The 18,725-nt window shown below is 53.8% G+C and overlaps 1 protein-coding gene across 5 annotated transcripts in view; it reads right to left on the bottom strand.

The window, feature by feature from the left end:
- The window catches only part of PTPRE (protein tyrosine phosphatase receptor type E), a 164,295-nt gene that overhangs the window by 42,895 nt on the left and 102,675 nt on the right, over positions 1 to 18,725 (bottom strand). For all 5 annotated transcript variants that reach the window (XM_045439239.1, XM_045439238.1, XM_045439237.1 and 2 more), the window contains one exon: positions 2,442 to 2,560. In XM_045439239.1, coding sequence (XP_045295195.1) covers positions 2,442 to 2,553 — 112 coding nt within the window. In that variant the 5' untranslated portion in view covers positions 2,554 to 2,560. The remainder of the gene's footprint in view (positions 1 to 2,441; positions 2,561 to 18,725) is intronic.

Genomic DNA, 18,725 nt, shown 5'->3' with positions numbered 1-18,725 from the left:
GTGCATTTGTAGGTCATGGGTCTGGGCTCAGAAAATCACGTAAGGCCCTTGAGCTGCATGGGGGTTGAGTCCCTGATCCCAGGGACTTCTAATGATCTCACTCTAATGGGGCACTTCTTTTTTTTTTTTTTTTTTTTTTTAATTTTTTTTTTTTTTTAACGTTTATTTATTTTTGGGACAGAGAGAGACAGAGCATGAACGGGGGAGGGGCAGAGAGAGAGGGAGACACAGAATCGGAAACAGGCTCCAGGCTCTGAGCCATCAGCCCAGAGCCTGACGCGGGGCTCGAACTCCCGGACCGCGAGATCGTGACCTGGCTGAAGTCGGACGCTTAACCGACTGCGCCACCCAGGCGCCCCTCTAATGGGGCACTTCTAATGATCTCACTCAAGCTTTTTCTTCTGGAAGGAAGTTGGTAATTTTTGTTTACCCAGCGCCTTGTGATAATCAAGTGTGATGCTGAATGTCAACCTAGCTGAGCCACGGGGTTTCAGATACGTGGTCAAACGCTGCTGTTCTGGGTGTTTCTATGAGGGTGCTGTTAGGATGAGATTCAGCATTTAGATTGGTAGTCTCTGAAAAGATTACACGCCTCCCCACGCTCCACTGTGGGTGGGCCTCCCCCAATCAGTCGAAGGCCTGCAGAGACCAAAAAGGCTGGGCCTTTTGTGAGTAACAGGGAATCCTTCCTCCCTCACTGCCTTCCAACTGGGACATCACTCTTTCCGGTTCTGCAGCGGCAGCCTGCCAGCCTTCGAGCTCAAACCGGCTCCCTGGCCCTGCGGATTTTGGACTCAACAACCCTAACAGTCCTGTGACCCTGTTCCTTATAATAAATATAAGTACAGACATACATACAGATACAGATATAAATGAAAGTATAAGCACATGTCTTACTGATTCTGTTTCTCTGGAGAACACTAACCGATACACCAAGTAATACCTTATCCGAGATGCCTTGAGTTTTATGCCTGGGAGTCTTGGGGGATGGACAGGGAAGGGACAGGGCAGGCGTGTAGGGACTGGCAACAGGCCGTGATACAGACTCAAGGGACCAGGCCTTGCTGGTTACAGGCTCCTACTCAGCCGGCCAGGGGACAGAGCTGGCAGCCACAGACGGCCTCTGGTCTCCCAGGGAGGCGTGTGGGGTTGCCCAGGGAGTCCGGGCCTAGTCCTTGGGGACCCTGAACTCATCAGTTGGGCACACATCCAAGAAAGAGATATCAAGGGACATTGAAAGGCTGCGTTTCCGGGCTGTAAGTGACTGGAGGGGTGACGGGCCTCCCCCGACACGTTGTCCAGCCGCCCACAGCAGCGGCCCACGTGGACGAGCCTCTGTACCCAGCTCGGCGGTCTCGTTAACGCTCACAGTGTTGCCAAAAGGAGGCACTGTTATTACCTCCGACTCACAGATGGGGATACTGAGGCCCAAAGAGGTTCAGGAACTTACTCCAGGTCACCTGGCCGGGTCAGCGGGAGCCGAACAAGGGTCACGTGATTCAAGAGCCCCTGCTCTCTCTGCCGCTTCTCCTCCCCTTCCCGTCAGCTTCGCACGGCCTTTAGTTCAACTCCGTGACGCCAAATCTACATTCCATAGAACCCACCCGTTTGAAGCAGAAGATCCAATGATTTTTAGTTAATTCCTAGCTGTGCCACTGCCACCACAATCCAGTTTTAGAATCTTCCCGTCCACCTGAGGTCACCTGGCCTTTGCCACCCCCCGCCCCCCCGCCCCCACCAGCCCGGCCAAGCGTTTAGGTACCTTCTCCTCCGTCAACCCCGACTATTCCGGGCATTTCCTATCAAGGGAGATCACACAACACGTGGTCTCGTGTCTGGCTTCTTCCACTGAGGCAGGAGCATGGAGCGGTGACCCCCAAGTGGCTGGGTTGGCCTATGGCCCCGCCTACCTCCTGCTCCCCAGGGGCTCTTTCTCAAGCGGCTCCCCGAGGGAGGGCTGCTTCCCTCAGAAGGACTTCAACAGGCATCTCTAGACACTCGTGGACTCTTCTTTTAAAAACGTGACTCCAGCCAAGGTACCAACATCATGCCTGAAAGGACTCACACTGATTTCTTGACTGGATCAACTGCCATGTCAGTGCCTCACTATCCCCTAGGCACTCGTCCACGTCCACATTTGTTGAGGATTGCTTGAATCGGCTCCCCACGGCGGGGTCGGGGCTGTGAACCCCTGCTCTCCCGCTTCCCGCCGAAGCCGATACCAACTCTGAGCACGGGGTTGTGTTTGCCGCCCCCCGAATGCTAAGCTTTGTTCTGGTCAAATTCCCAACAACTGGCTCGTGCGGCCAGCCTGCTTTTGAGAGGCGTTCCGTGTTCAATGCTCCTTCTCCTCCCCCAGCGGGGTCATCACGGTCTTGAGACCCTACCAGGAGGGTGGGGGATGGCAAGGGCAGGTGAGCGGCAGGCAGCTGGGTCCTCACCTGCGGTGGTAGAGGTCACGTTGCTCTCGGCTGGGGTGGTCTCGTTGCCCTTGAGAGCCTTGGCGAAAGGCAGGCTAACACCTGCCAGGAGGAGCAGACAGAAGGGCTCCATGGCGAACCTGTAGGAAGCAGGGACAGGCTCAGAGGGCTCCCCGCCATGCGCCTGGGGCTGCCCCTCCTCCCCCCTGCCCCAGCCCAGGAGGGAACCTCACGTAAAACAGGGCGGTGGGGGGGGGGAGGGGAGGCAAACAAGGATGTGGAGGAACCGGGAGAGGAAAAACCCTGAGCACACAAACAAGATCTAAGATTCTGAGCGGCAGCCTCACGGACACTCAGCGAGGCCCTTGACCCGTTGCTTCTAGGTCGTCGCACGGTCAGGGCACCTGGGTGGCTCTGGTTCTTGATTCTGGCTCAGGTCACGATCTCTCGGTTCGTGAGTTCGAGCCCCGCGTCGGGCTCTGCACTGACAGCTCGGAGCCTGGAGCCTGCTTCGGATTCTGTGTCTCCCTCTCTCTCTGCCCCTCCCCGCTCTCTCTGCACTCCCTCCCTCTCCCTCTCCGACCCCCTCAAAATAAAGAAACTTGAAAGAATAAATTGCCACACGGCAATGATTTGTTCAACATTTGGGGAACGTGGGAACATTCTCTCGTGTCCGCTGTGACACAGGTGAAGCATTTCCATTTGCATCATGAGAGCCCAGGGAAGAGCAGCCCCTGGGGAACAATCTCGGGCTCAGGAGTTAGGCTACCCGGCGTGTGGTCACAGGGCCAGGGGCAGGGGGTTGGGGGTCCAGCCCACCCGCACAGGGTCCACCTCTGCTGTCCCCCTGGCCACAACCCACACCACCGGCCCTTGTTCTGAGTGCCGACCCTCACTGCCTCCCACCTGAGCCTTGGGGCCGGGGGGAGGGCAGGCCCCGGGCCCATGTGTCCCATACTCTGGAGCCCGATGAGCCTTTCAAAGTCTAGCCAAGTCCTCCCGTCCTGAGGAGTCAACCACGAGATTAGAGATGGGCAGGCCGGCCTAGTCAGTGTTCTTCTGAGCCTCGCACTTGGCCTGTTCTCCGGAACTTCCCGCGTGGCTCTGGGGTGAAGGCCTTGCCCCTGACTGTCCTCCTGTCTGTGCTCCCAGGTGAGGCGCAGGGAGGCTCCCTCCCTGCCCAGGAGGGGCCGCCTTTAGTTAGCTCATCTCGGAGGAGCCTCTTGGGAATGGAGGGAAGTCTTTACCGGGTGGGTGGGGACATGCAGGGAGCAAACCCGGGTTGCCACGTGGCTCAACACGGGAAAAAGCAATCTTTCACCCAGGAGACCTGCAGGGCCACCACGGGTCCCTGCCTGGTGCTCCAATTTTGCCAAAATACCTTAGGTCCTCGGAAAATGCGGCAAGGACCTCTCGGGGGTACGGGAGAGTCACCTCAGGGCAAGGCGTGCGGCTGTCTGTGCCCAGTGAGATCTGGTGGTGACCGCGAGTGTGGGCTCCCTCCCTCCTGACGCCCCCCTCCGTGGTCCCCTGGGGTGCCTGTCCCCTCAGACGGCACTTTCCCGCAAAAAGCCTCCCCGGGGCACATGGATGGACCGAGGCCCAGAAACACCGGTTCCTTGTAATTAGAGGAGACGCTTGAATGAGCGCAAAAAGTCTAATCGCATTTCAGCAATCACCACTGCTGAAATGGAACCATTCTGAGCAGACAATTATCCTAGAGCAACCATGATGGCCACAATCAATGCTTCCAACCTCTTTCCTCTTGTTTATTTCCCAAATACGTTTTAGATTGTTAAAGTGAGCTACACACACACGCGCGCACACACACAATAGCTTGTATCCCGTGAGCACCCACCAGTGCTGGGCCCTTCCTGTGGACACTGCCCCACGACAACCCTCCAGGACTCAGGAACAGGCCCGAAGCGGGGGCAGAGGGGACGGAAGAGGCGTGAATGGAACCCAGGACCACCCCAGACAAAAGCTCTCAAGCCCTGACGGTCAGCTCTGCATAGGCCGCACCAGACAGAACCTGTTCTTGAACGACACTTTTACACAGTTGAATACACTGCAGAGTAAGTGATTAGGAAGTATTAACCGGTTTAATACAACTCAGAAATGCACACTTCCTAGTTGAAGCATTTGTCTTATTATATGCATTCATTCAAGACCCTCCTCTCCAAATGCTCAATGACCTAAGAGAAAGTTGACACTTTCAGGCCGACAAAGGCCATCTCATCACCCATCAGACACCCAGGGGGATGGGTAGTGGCCCCTGGAGCAGCAGGTGATTTGCCCGCTGTGGCCAGCAGAGGGCACTAGACTTTGTAGAATTCAAACCCCCTTGAGTCCCTTTATTGCGATATTTCTATTGCCAAGCCAATGACAACTTTCTTGTCCCCGGCGATTCACCCTCGGAGGGTTTGTGCAAGCTACCAATAAGCACAGACACGAATCGGCACAAAATAGTCCTCGAATTAGTTTAAACCCGTGGTGAATTTTAAGGACTTGTATTGAACCTACTGCATGTTAAGTACTGTGGGCATACAACACGTTGCGTCTCAGAACAGAGATCATCAAAACAGTTTCCAACAAAGCAGCTTTTGTGTTTATTCTTATCAAAAGTCAGCCAGCTATCAGTTTGGTTAGCATTGTTTTCTTATTCCACTTGATGCTTTTTTAATACTCTGCTGGGCCGCTCTGGAGCAGGCTGACTGTCGGGTCCCGGAGCTGTGAAACTAAATACGATGCCGGTCCTGCCCCAACGCAGATTTGTGGAGCTGGAAGGAAGAGTGGAAACAGAGCATCCCCTTGGACCCCCTGTCCGGAGATGAGTGTCCACAGTGCCAAGGAAGGAAGGTGAGTTAGTGATGATTCACTCCCCCCGGGACCGAATCGAGAAGGCCCTTGAAAGTCGCGTTAAAGAGTTTGGTTTGGTGTTACAGGTTCGTTTTCCACAAGCGACCTACATTATTAGAGCCACTCGGAGGTATTATAAGAAGATGCCAGTTCCTGAGCCCAACTCCAGATGCACGAAATCCAAATATATGGAGAGTGAAGGGTGTGGTATAGACAATCTTGGCTGTGAGCAGTGAGAGGCCACTGAAGTTTCCAGAGAGAGTGCCAGAAGCAGGTCACAAGCCACAAGAGGCACAGCGTAAGCCTTTGCTGCCCCAGAGTGGTTGGGGGCATGGGCATCCCCTGGGAGCATACTAGGGATGCTGCATCTCAGACACAGCGGGACCTCCTCCTACACAAGATCTCCAGGTGGCTCCCATGCACATCAAACCTGAGACGTGCTGGTTACACAGCAGAGTAGGAAAGTCTGGACTAAGCCAGGACAATGGCAATGGCAAGGAGGGAGGGATTTGAAAGGGGCTTCAGAGGTAGAATCTGCGTGAATGGTAGTCAGCTGGACGCGGTGTTGACTGGGGCACCAAGGCACTGGGATTTCCATCTTGGGAGATGGAACGCGATGGGGCATCGTTCATTAGCTGAGATCTGGAGACTGGGGTCCCCAGTCTGGGGATGGAGTGGATTTTGGCTTGGAGTATAAAGCAATAATACAAGCTACCATTTACTGAACTCCCCAGAAGTATGATAAGCTATCTGAACTCCTGGGATAAGTTACCCTCACCATCCCTCACCGCAATCCTATGAGGGATGCCCTGCCGTCTCCGGAGATGGCCTGTTGACTCTCTGGGTCCCGAGAGCATTCTAGCAGAGTGTCAACAGGAACTGTGTCGACGACCTGGGACTTGGCTGGATGGGAGTGAGGGCTGAAGCTTCAGTGTGTGGGTGAGTTCACTCTGGGGGTGTGTAGAGGGGCAGAGGCCAGGCCTCGGTGCCCAGCCAAAGGAGGCCACTACCCTTGGGGACAGGAGTAGAGGAGTTGGGCTGGGCGTCTGGCAAATGGCGGCCAGGGAACAAGAAGAGGACAGGAGGCAGGTGCAGGTGGAGACCCCAAGGCAGGAGACGGATTCTTCTGACCCGTCTACATCCCCCAGCCCTTGCTCACATGCTTCCCCTCACCGGATGATCCCCTGTCCCCTCTGCCTTGATCCCACCAACCTTTGAGGTCCAGCAAGCCAGAGACACTCTCTCTTCCTGGGATCAGACCGCCCGGAATTGTTCAGAGTCATTTGGGCATTGGGTCTCCCAACCAGACGTCGAGCCTCCTGGGGACTGGGGACATCTCCTGCCTCCTCCAAGCTGGCTTCTCCAGCTGACAGGGACCTTCAGGGCTTTTGAGGGTATGGAGTCCTCCCTGAGCCAGTGTCTTTGAGGAAGGGCCACCCTGCTGAGCCTTCCGGTGTTGGGTGTCCTGCAAGGACTGAGCCAGACTGCCCCCTGCAGTTCCAAGATGGTAGTGTTTTCTTTCTGCAGCTCAAACCCATCACGAGTAGTTCACAAGCCTGACGCTTCTCAATTACAAGACAGACTCCGTTCCCTCACAAAGGAGCACAGCTAGATATTTGTTCTACCCTTAAAGGAGAGCCCCTGGGATGGGCCACGTGTAATTTCTCATCCAAAACAGGACCTCCGAGAGCAAAAGAGAGGCTGAAACAGTTAAAGCCATATGCTTTCCTACAGTATTTCATTAGTGGTCAGCATTTGGTTTTATTAAAATGGGAACCCACTAAGTAGTTCCTATTCAAAACCTATCTTTAAAAATTAAAAAAAAAAACAACCCTTTCTAGAAAACAAAACTAACCTACCAGTGCACATTAGAGCCATAGTTTATTTTATAAAAAACGTTTCTTGTACTGATTATATGAAAATAAAATGAGAACACGAACAGAACACCTACTCTCGGTACATATTCACCTGCTTCAATTGCTTTCTCAGCCTTGTCTGTTCTTTTAATTTTTTTTTAATGTTTATTTTTGAGAGAGAGACAGAGTGTGAGTGGGGGAGGAGCAGAGAGAAAGAGGGAGACACAGAATCCGAAGCAGGCTCCAGGCTCCGAGCTGTCAGCACAGAGACCAACGTGGGGCTCGAACCCATGAACCGTGAGACCACGACCTGAGCTGAAGTCTGACACTTAACGGACTGAGCCACCCAGGCGCCCCACTTTGTCTGTTCTTAATATGTTTCACTTTTAATATATTTTCAATATCCTTAATATTTAAATTTTTTCATAAAATTGTCTGCAAAGTTTTCAAAGGAACATCTTGTGAGCCCTCATCATTCTGTTTGCTTTATTCTTTCCTCGCTTTCGTAGAGAAAGATTTTAATGTCTTCCTGTTCATAACCTATGTTTTCAACAGTTGTAATTGTGCAAAACTTTAAAACGCTGAGGGGTTTTTATTGGTGGTTGTATTTTCCGGTTGCATTTACTTTTACTAAATATTTCCGACTAATTCAGAACGACAGGCAACCAATACTTGGAGCCTTGTTTATAGAAACATTTGCCATCTTTGTAGGATACTTAGATTGATTTACTGAGCGACTTTTTGAAGCCCCAAGCATTTCTGAGCTCTGATGGGGTGGGAATAGAACATGCATGTTCCCAAGCTAAGTATTTTTCAAAATTCAACATCAGCTTCCTTACATAATATTTCAGTTTAATTCCCCTGCAAGCGTAGCTGTTGCTAAAATCTGACATCTACAGCCTCTATCTTCTCTGCCAGAATATTTACTTGGCGTGGGCGCAATTAAAAATTATCTGTACATCACAATCAAGTCCAAGCGTGGGACGTTTACCACAAACGCCGAGGTCCGCCAGCCCTTATATACTTCTATTATCCCACCAAACAAATGCACGTGTCCTCGATGTTGAATTCTTTCGTGGCATTTCCGGTGACATTAGCAATCAGGTCAGGTGTTCACCTTTCACAGAAAGAGCCTCCCACTCCACTTCGTTGGATTCCACGAAGCCGATGAAAAACAACGGCGCCACTACGGGAATTAACTCGTTTTCCGTTTGCAAAGGGCACCGATATAAAACCGGTTATCATCTGACGGGTTGTGAAACGCACCTGCTATTGGGAGCACTGATGGCGATCACTTCACCTCCCGTAAGTGCGCAACGAGACCTGGAATTGATAATGATCTTGACTCGCTATGAATAGTCATCTGATCTAAATAAACAGCCCTTGCTTCCCAGGGCCGTGTGTAAAGCCCCTTCAATCCATCATCCTGGGGCACAGAGGTCGTTGAGTCACCCTTCAGGGGAAGCGGATGCTTCTCTTAGAGGCTTTTTTCCCTCTCATGGCTTCTCTGTGGGCAGCGGCACCAGTTCGGACCCCGACACAGAAGGTAAATGCTGATGGATATTTTGTGCAAATTGTAGCCTCATCATCAACTTTCTTGAAAACAGAGACTCAGTGCTTAACATGTGCCCTTTTCCGCACTTCATTCCCGACAGACGGGTTTAGGGCAAATTCATAAAGTGTCATGAAAAACTAATTAACGCCAAAAGATGTAGGTTTACGCCCGATGGTAAATGACCAAGCAAGTGTCGTGAGAGTTCAGACTGTTGTCTACAAGTTTTATGGCAAAACTCTTTTGCCTCTGTTTCCTGCAACTATGTCAAAATCCTGTAATCTCTCATTTTCCCCACAGATCCTGATGACCAGTGGCCCTTGCCATGGCCTGGCCATGACCAGGGGCCATGGCAGGGGCCACTGCTCAGCTGGCGGGTACCACGGGTGGCCTGCGGGGGGCCTCAGCCTCAACTACTTTTCCCACCACACAGGGGCCAGAAGGAGTTAGCACCCAACCCACTCTTGTCCAAGCTCATGCCTTCTTGTCTAGCCATGTGGTGTCCTCCAAAGGGCAGTGCTGTCCCCACTGGGCTAGGGGAGGGTGGGACAGAGTGGAGAGCATGGCTGCTCATGTTTCAGAGGTGATCGCCCCTAAAGAGAGGCCATCCCTTCCCGTGGGTCCCTTGCCCTAAGATGAGACCCTGGAGAAAGTGTGATAGCCAAGGGGACAGGCCACCAAGCCCTTCCTGGACTCCTGCAGTGCAACTTCTCATAACTAAAATTTTCACTTTTAATGGCAATGAGATGGGAAATGTGGAAGAAACGTGAACATGGACAGGATACAGGGACAAGAAGCAAAGAAGCAAAAATAAAAAAGCAAATAATGCATAAGAAGAGGCCGTCGCAGCGAGAGAGGTCACTACGGGAGCCTGGAGAAGGCTGTGGAAGGAGCATGCACGGAACGGAGGGGGATGTTGGGAATCAGCCCGGACTCTCCAGGAGTACGATTCTGGGGCCAGTGTCATAAGGACGAGTCCTTGTTCTTCCTTCTCTCACCAAAATACACTGTGGGGCTCACCCCATCCAACCTCTTCCAACTTCTTTTGTCCTGAAGGTCGCAGCTGAGCCGGCTAGTGAACACAACCGTGTTCACACCTGACTGCTGGCTTGACCCCCCCCTCCCCCCCACCGCATCCGACAGTCACACTCACGGGTCCTTCATGCTCCCCAAAGGCCTGTTCGCCCATCACCCAGAGGAGATGCGTTTTATCAGAGGACCACTGCAGCGACCCATCAGGAAGGTCAATGTGGAGGGGGCGCCTGGGTGGCTCCGTCAGTTATGCATCCGACGCCAGCTCAGGTCATGATCTTGTGGCTCCTGAGTTCAAGCCCCGCGTCGGGCCCTGTGCTGACAGCTCGGAGCCTGGAGCCTGCTTCGGATTCTGTGTCTCCCTGTCTCTCTGCCCCTCCCCTGCTCGTGCTCTGTCTCTCTGTCTCTCAAAAATAAACGTTAACAAACTTTTTTCAAACACAAAAAATGAAAGGAAGGCCAATATGGAGGGAGAATCCCTGCCCAAAGCACCTGAGCAGGAAAACAGGGGGACCCACACGACAAAGCCCCATCCATCGGACTTTGGGATTCGGCAGTAGTAGGTGAAAGATGGCAATAAATGTGGGAAACGCACGGCCCTCTCCCCACCTCTTCTTCTTAATAGAAGAGACACCCACGCTGAGGCTCACCCCCTCCGCCGACCCTCTACTCAGAGGTGTGGACAATGGAGGGGAATATGGCGCACTCCAGGGGCTGGAACCACCAGGACACTAACACCAGCTGGTGACTGGAGCCACTTGCGGGACGCCAGCCCAGAGGGGTCAGCATCAGAAGGCTGCCTAGGGCGAAGGGGTCTCTTCTTAGGTGAGCAGCCGAGCAGTCCAGGGGGTAGAGGGAGAGGAGGCAGAGGCAGCATGAGCTGGGGGGGCAGCGGGTGCCAGGGGCAGAGAACATGGCACCTTCAGGAAGCCCCCGAATCTGCACAAGAACCGGGAGACCCGGTGTCTCTGGTGGCAGGACTGACTGATGATGGCAGCGTTTGAGGACGTCGGGGTGGAGGGTGGGGGAAGCTTTCCAGAAGGACTGCTTTGAAGCGGAAGCTAACAACACTGGGCAGAATGATCTACGCCCTGGGGCTTCTTGGGGGCGGGAGCCGCTCTCAGGCACGTCCATCTGGCACAGCGGAGAGGCTTGATGAACGTTCTTGAAGGAAATAGGTCATCAGGGGCGATCGCGGCAGATTTCTCTCCATCTCATCAACCCAGGTCAGTTTTCAAAGAGAATGGGGCCTCCGAGGCTGGGCTCGTTGTGTTTCCGTCTCCCTGTCTCTGTCATCCTCTCCTGCCTCCTTCTCTCCTCTCCCTGAGCCAGGTGAGAGCCTTCGCCAGAACACCTCACCCCTGTGACCTTGCTTCCCGATGAGTAAGACAGGAAGACCCGTGAGATAATAAACATGCATAACTCTTGAAACTGGGCTGATTACTTAAACCACTGGCCCCCCCCCCCCCCCCCCCCCCCCCCCCGTGAACCAGGCACCATCATGCTGCCAGCACTGACCGAGAAGGCCTGTTCCCCCATCACTTCCTTCTGGAAGCAGCCAGAGCTGTGGGGGAGCACCTGCTGTTTCCACAGTTGAGCCCCAGTCCTAGAGCCTCGGCCCCACTCTGCGGCCCTGGCCGAGAATGTCTACACCCACGTCTGCTCTGTTCTCTTCTGGGGAGGTCGGGTCTTCTTCTGAAGGGTTGGGGGAGACAAGGGGCCTCTCCCTTTGCAGATGAACAATTTCAGAGACAGCCTTGACAGATCTGACTGTGGCCGGGCAGATGCCTGAGAGTTGCCAACGAATGCAGGTCGGTGCCAAGATGCCGGCAGCTACGAAAGCCCCAGACCGGCCTTAGAGAGACCTTAGACGAGCCCGGGCTCCGAATCCAAATTCAGCCCCAACCTGGACACACACTGTCGCTTCCTCGCCCTTTGTGTGAACGGCTCGTGATTCCACTGGAACACGTGTGTGATTCAACACATTTTTCTGTAGTCAGAAATAGACTAAAGCTTCTGTTGGAATCTGGCATCGTGAAGAAAGGAGACGCACAGGCCTTAAGCGGTACACCCCCCAGAGGGAAGTGCACCCAGGGCCCCTCCACATCCATCTGACCTGCAGCGGCTGTGGTCAAGGACAGCGCCCTAGGGCAGTGAGCGCTCCTGTGAGAGGTCAGTTGTGCCTCCTTCTTCCAGACGGCCTGTGGGCCCAGAGATTTCGGTGTGAATGCCCACGCTGGACTTAGCTCACAGTAGGTGCTCAGTCAACGTTGGTGGCTGGTGAGGTCCCCAAGTACCATGGCCCCACCGGGTACCAGGAAAAGGTAGAGCTTGGGGAACTGCGTGGTTCTGCCATAAGTCTGACGTAAGTCTCCGAGAACCAGCCTAGGCATCCTCGGAGCTGCTCCCTCTGGCTCAGACACCAAGTCACCAGGCGGTTTCGGCACGGGCACCCTGTGAGCATTCGAATCAACCATCACACAGGTCCCTGGCCAGGCTCAGCGGGAGGAGTCCAAGAGTCAAGGATGGAAACGGCCAGGGTCTTATCTCTACCTCCGAGAATTTGCCATCAAGAGGCCTGCAGGGTAGATAGAACCGTTGGACGGCTTTTAGGTCAAAAGGGAAAATGGAGTGGAAGCCAGTCCCCAGGGGCAGTTGTGACCAGGAGGAAAGCCTGCCAGGGGCACTTGCATCAGCCAAGGAGAAATGGAGCAGGAAGAAGGGCTTTTCCGGGAGCAGCCTCGGCAGGAGAAGCAGCACGGGGGCAGGGTGGGGGGTGATCCACGCGTGGGCGGCCAGCGCCTGAGGGCCACAGGACAGATGTGACGGCAGCAGGGTCTCCAGGCCTCCCGGTGTCGGGGGCTTCTTCACGGAGCAGATCCACACTTCCAGCCCAGGTTTGCTGCTCTGTGAATGAAGGTGCCAGAAGCTGACAGCCAGGAACCTTGCCTTTCTGGCCCTGGTCCTCCAGCGGGTCACTTAGCCGTGGCGGGAGACAGTCCCCAGGAGCAGAACAGGCTGCCCCTTCTGCTCGGCGACAAGCTTCTGCCAGCTGGGCAGTGGCCAGCAGCCGTCTGAACGTTGCCCGCACGCGGGGGCAGATGCAGAACCGAGCACATTGTGTGCCCCGCTCCCCCAATCTTTCCCGGGAATGTGGGTCACAGTGACCTCCAGGGGCAGCTGGATAAAGAAGACAATGGCGCACTCACAGCCCAGGCAGGCAGTGGTCAAATCCCCGAGCATGGCTGCTGGTGCGCCTTCCAGAAGAGAGGTCACCTCACGTCACCGAACGGGAGGCAGACACACCACACGGCCGTGAGATCCCTTATTTACCTGCGGGGGGGGGGAGGGGGCAGCTCCTCACTCCTCCCCTGAGTCTGCAGAAGTGGGTAAGAATGTCTGCTGCTCCTTTCTAGAAGGTTCTGAGGATAACGAATGTGACAGGCTGGTGAAGCTTAGCGTTCCCCAGGAATCCAAGGATTCACATCGTCACTGCTTCTGGTCTCCAGAGCCAGAGGGAAGCCCCCAAGCTCCCGGTCAAAGTCAGAGCCACTCCAAGGTCGCTGACAGCCCTGACGTGTTCCTCTATGCCATGGCTCTCGGCCTCATCATTTCTGCCCAAAGTCCCGCCCCTTAGCAGCCACCTCTGCCTACCTGGCAGGGGCAGTATCTCTGATCCAGGCTGGGCCCTCTCTCTGTGCCGGCTTTTCCAGGCCTTTTCAGAGGAGGGCAAGCAAAAAGAGAAAGACCAACCATTGACCCCTTTCGGGCCGTCTCCCGCTGCTTTACGGACCCTTCAAGTTCATCTGTGGACCAGGAAATGCAAACTGGAGCTACACCTTCCCCAGCGTCCCCCGCCCCGCGCTCGCCCGCTTGCTGAGGCTCCTGCAATTAGGCACCGACGCGACCCCCACCTTCTGGGTTAGGAAGCAAAGCGAAGGCCAGGAGACCCAGCCAAGTCCTTTTGTTTACGGAAAAATGTCAAGAGCAGGAAGTCAGTCAGCGGCAACCCGGACGATGACAAATGGGGACCCGTAATGTTCCCAGAAAACGGCCAAGTCCCTCTCTGCACCTACAGGTCGGGGTTCCTCCTCGACACCTGTGGGGTTCAGGTCTGCGAGGGGTGAGTCCTGGGACATGGGGGATCCCTCCGCCCAGCAGGCAGCCGAGAACAGACGGTTCTGGGAAGACAGTCACGGCAGGCACAGAAGGGTGGGCGAGCCTCGTCAGCCTGCTCCCTCCGGAAACAGACTGGGAAGGACATTGCCAGTTTGCTGAAACCTTGGCCGCAAACACAAGTCAAGCACGTTCTGCCACCAGGCACCAAAGCAAGCCCCCCCCCCCCCCGCCCCGGCCAGGCCCCTGCCATCGTGTCAGCCCCCGGTGAATCCTCCAGGAACCCGGGGCCCCCCTGAGCCTCAGGGGGCCTTGCCTGCCCATGTGTCTCGTACCTAATGCCACCGTGCCTGTTTTCCATAAAATCAGGGCAACATTCCTCACAGGGCACGATTATCATTTTGTCATGCACTGGGGAAGCATAAAACCTCAAAGAACAAAGAGGTGTCCTCACGGTAAAGGAGAAACAAATCTAGGCCTCTTCTGAGCTTCAGGTGTGAATACACTTACATGGTTGAAAGACTCAAATAATAATAATAAAAGCCCCGAAAACAGTCAAACTTGCAGCCTCAGCACATTCCAGATGCACCCACGGTGAGCCTGCCTTTTCGGAGGGTTTGCTTGTTAAAAAGAAAATAAAAGATGAGAAGGGCATATGCTTTTTATCCGAGTTGGGGAAAGGCTGGAACTTAATTGCTTTTGAACAATTAAGCAACTGCAAACATCTAAATGTGAAACCATTGAGACATCATGGAAAAGAGAAGGGCAAAGAAGTCCACTTGTTAGGAGAGAAAAGGGGGGAAAATCCAGAAAGAAATGACCAGGAGATGCCCGCAGGGGTCGGCGTCACCCACGATGCCCTCCAGGGTCCTCTCGTCTGACCCTCCTCTGGCAGCCACCGAGAGAGGCAGGGGCCGCCTCTGCCTTGACAGGCGAGGACAGGGAGGGCACAGACAGTGTGGTGCCCGCCCACCAGCCCCGGGCTGTCAGGGCAGAGAGCTGGCTCTCTTTGGAGACTGAAGCACCCCCCAGGCTCTGCGGGGGTGAGACCGCAAGGTTGCCCACCGCCCACACATGTGGAGTCTGGCTGGGGTTCCCTGGCACACGCAGAACCCCTGGGGGCCAGGAGAAGAATCCTGAGCCCATAGAATTGTGCGGTGGGACCCGCAGAAGTCCTGGGTTGTGGGGTGACCCGTGGAAAGAAGCCAGGGACACCCGCCTCCCTCTCCGTACACCCTTGCTTCTCATACCCCATATACACAGGCCAGGTGTGTCCAGAGATGGCTGAGGTCCCTGGGGAATACACAGCATGCCCTGGAGGAGGGGCCTACCCGGAAGGCTGGGGTTGCTGAGGAGGCGTGGAGCCCCCAGATTCCCTGCAACAGGTCGTGGGGGAAGTCTGGCTGGACGCCCAGGGCCCTGCAGACAGCACCGCTCTCAGCTCACATGGGCAGAGGAGACCTGGGGAGGCAGGTCTCCAGAGAAGAAGGGGCTGTGAGCTGCAGGTCAGCGTGGGGTCCCTCAGGCAGCTGCCAGCCCATCCGGGGGAACCGGCCTCTGCTAGAGACTGTGTGTCCCCCACTGAACCTCAGCTGAACCTCAGGTCCTCTGCCCTGGGCCTGGGACCACCGGGTACCAAGCGCACCGAGTCCGGGGCAGACACACCAGTGCAGTGACAGCTTAGAGGACATTCAGATCGAGTTCCCTCCTCAGTTAGGAAGCTACGCACAGGCAGTCAAAGAACTTTCCAGAGAACTGCATTTCTGTTTTTTTGTTTTTCACTTTCTCACCATGCAAGTACCAAGCGACAATTTTTCTTAAACGAGAGCCGAGGAGACGCAAATTATTTTCACAAGTTGGAGCCGATCACATGGTACTTAAATCACTGGGCACGACGCAGCAGTGGGATAAACTAAAAACAAACGGTATGTCTTAGAAGGTCTCAGTGGGCCTTCAACGTGGAGCGTTGGAAGCAAAGTTGTTTTCAAACAGGCGGCCTCCCTGGCTGTGAGCCCCTGCACCGGTGTCCCCCTTCCCCTCCGTAACCGCAGGCTGAGTGCTCCCCAGGTGGATGGAGTGGCCTCGCGCAAGGAAGCTGCTGGCCACGTAGTCAAAGCAGAGGTTAAGGGGGGCTCTTTGGGTTCTTGATGTTGCTCTTCCTCAACGTGGGGTTTATGAAAAGGCAGTTCTGGAAGCGGAACGATTAGGCCTTCCTCTCCGGGCTCATCAGGACCTCCTGGGCCCCTGCCACTTTTCGGCACAACCCTGAGACAAAGCACGTCCCGAGACAGGGAGCATCCCCAGGATGAGGCGCATCCCTGAGACAAGGTGCATCCCCAAGACAGGGCGCATCCCCGAGACAAGGCACATCCCTGAGACAAGGTGCATCCCTAAGACAGGGCGTACTCCCCCAGGCAGGGAGCATCCCCAAGACAAGGTGCATCCCTGAGACAAGGAGCATCCCCAAGACAGGCCGCATTCATGAGACAGGACGCATCCCCGAGACAAGGTGCATCCCCAAGACAAGGTACATCCCCGAGACAAGGCACATCCCGAGACAAGCTGCAGATAACTAAAGTCCCCAGAGGGGCCACACATGGTTCCAAGTGAGTAGACCAGTCTGGGAGGTGGGACTGCCCTCATGGGGTGAGGCAGGGAGACCTCATGGCAAACACTGAGCTGACACATGAGTCATGTCTCCAAGACATGAGATGGCCCCAGAATAATAGATAGGCCCGAATATTTGGGCCATTAGTTCTCAACTCATTAGGGGAAAAAAAAGAAAAAAATGGCTCTGCAGCAAATCTCATTACTCTTCCTTTTAACTGGGGGAAATAAAACCACATCAGCTCATGAAACAGCATCTGAAAATGTATTTTGCCAGGTAAAGGACAAAAGGATATTTCTAGAAGACAAAAGGGCTGCCTGTTTTAGGTGCAAAAGGTCTTACTCCTGTGCTCCCTGTGACTGGAAATGTGTTTGGAGGTTACCAAAGTCAAAGGCTTCACGAAGAGAAGTGGCTCCTGGGGAATCTAGAAGTTTTCACTGCAGAACGGGAGGTCTGTTTGAAACATCTGAGGCTTGGTTTGAGGACTGTTGGAGGTGAACTTAAAGTCCTCAGAGGAATCCTGTTAGTAAGGTCAATAGGATTTGGCATCGTGATTGGACATAGACCTTTATCCACTCAATTTTTTCTTTCCTAACAAGCAGGTAACTTGCTCTCCATGACGGGGCAGTGGCCACATGGTATTCAATTTCACTTTCTCTCTTGTTGTGGTGGTTACTCTTCTCTTGTGTCCATGCAGTTTTGGGGACTAGAAGGGGGCCAGGGGTGGGGGGGGGCATCTGTCGGTGTCGAGGTGGCCCAGATGCACCCCAGGGAGCGGCATGGGGAGGCCCTTGCGGGGGCCGGGGGCAGAGGGTGTCTCTTCACTCCCAGGTCTGCCCCTGACTCGTCAGCTTACTCCTGTGACTGTAGTCTTTCTATTCAAGAACTGGGAACGATTTGTTAAATGAGTGGCTAACTTTTACGAGAGAGAGAGAGAGCAGAAAATGTGGAAGATTTGAGTCTGGAAGGTTCGACCTGTGCCCAACTTGACTGGTCTCTTAGAAAGTCAAGTTATTAGATTCGAAAAAAAAAAAAAAAAAAGAGAAAAGAAACAAACAAAAAAGAAGGGGGTGGCTGCAGGTACGATGTCTCAGGTTACTCTTCCATAAAGTAGGACAGGAAATATCTATTGTTATGTCATCCGCAGCTGGCCAGGGGCAGAACCTACCTCCCTCATGGGGGCTGAGAAGCTGGAGAAGGGGTTTCCCTGAGCAAAGGAGGGGTCCGTGAAAGGAAAGGACAAAGCATCCTAAGCAAAGAATCCCCGCTGGGAGTTCCGCTGACCCTCCTCCCCGATGCTGACCTAGTAACAGAGGGGCAATTGGTCTTGAAAGAATTTAGAAAATCCTTTGTGTCTAAGAGTAAAAGCCCTTTATAATTCATTTGAGTGCTTTGTTATAAGCACACTGCTAAAGTCCTGTGTGCACATTTCTGGATTATATGCTGAAACTGATTTCACGAACGGATTTTTTTTTTTTTTTTTAAACCCCATACCTGCACACGAAAACTATAAAGCCCCAGTGTATCGCAACCTCTGATGTACTGGTCTGCACCAGGCTCCCTGCCGGCCCCTCCCAAGCAGGGCGCTGGATCAGCACAGGCAAGGGACCCTCCTGAGGACGGGGCGGCACTCTACCTGGGCCCTAGGCAGGGACCTGTAAGAATGCTGGCGTGTCAGTAAGTGTGTTATGGGATAATTTCAGTTTCGATTTCCCACGGACCGTGCACGGATTTGCATCATTCCAATTATGCATCTTGCCCTCTTGAAGCTGAATAGGAAGTAAAGAGCTTATTCTGGAAGAATGAAGTCCTCCCTCGCAATAAAGACAACAGAACCACAGATTGTTAAAGATACAAGGAAGCTTCTCAAAGGCACACTTTCACCCATCCTAACGCCATACTTGACTTTGCTTCATCACCACCAACAAGACCACCGACCACTCACCTGTTAGAGAACAGGAAACTTACCATGTTTCTATGGCTGGGGACGAAGAAGACAGAAATGAACTATAGCTGGGCTTGACAGATAAATCTTCCCCCTCTTGAAGAAAACCCACCCTTCCACCCTTATTTTCAAAGAACAAATGAAGGAATCCCTAAACGCCTGAAAATGGTAACTCTTCACTCCTGAAAGCATTCACATAAAACCAAAGAGGATGATGAAAGTTTTGTTGCCAAATCTCCAACAGCGTGAATGACGTACAAGGCCTCACAATCGTTCATGGGCTCCAAGAACTACAAAGTACCAATAACTAATTTCTTTACCCTTGTAGGAGCTTGTA

This window comes from Leopardus geoffroyi, chromosome D2, assembly GCF_018350155.1.
Source record: "Leopardus geoffroyi isolate Oge1 chromosome D2, O.geoffroyi_Oge1_pat1.0, whole genome shotgun sequence".
Classification (NCBI taxonomy): domain Eukaryota; kingdom Metazoa; phylum Chordata; class Mammalia; order Carnivora; family Felidae; genus Leopardus; species Leopardus geoffroyi.
The sequence above is the reverse complement of the archived record's forward strand: the minus strand, read 5'-3'. Positions and strand labels throughout refer to the sequence as shown.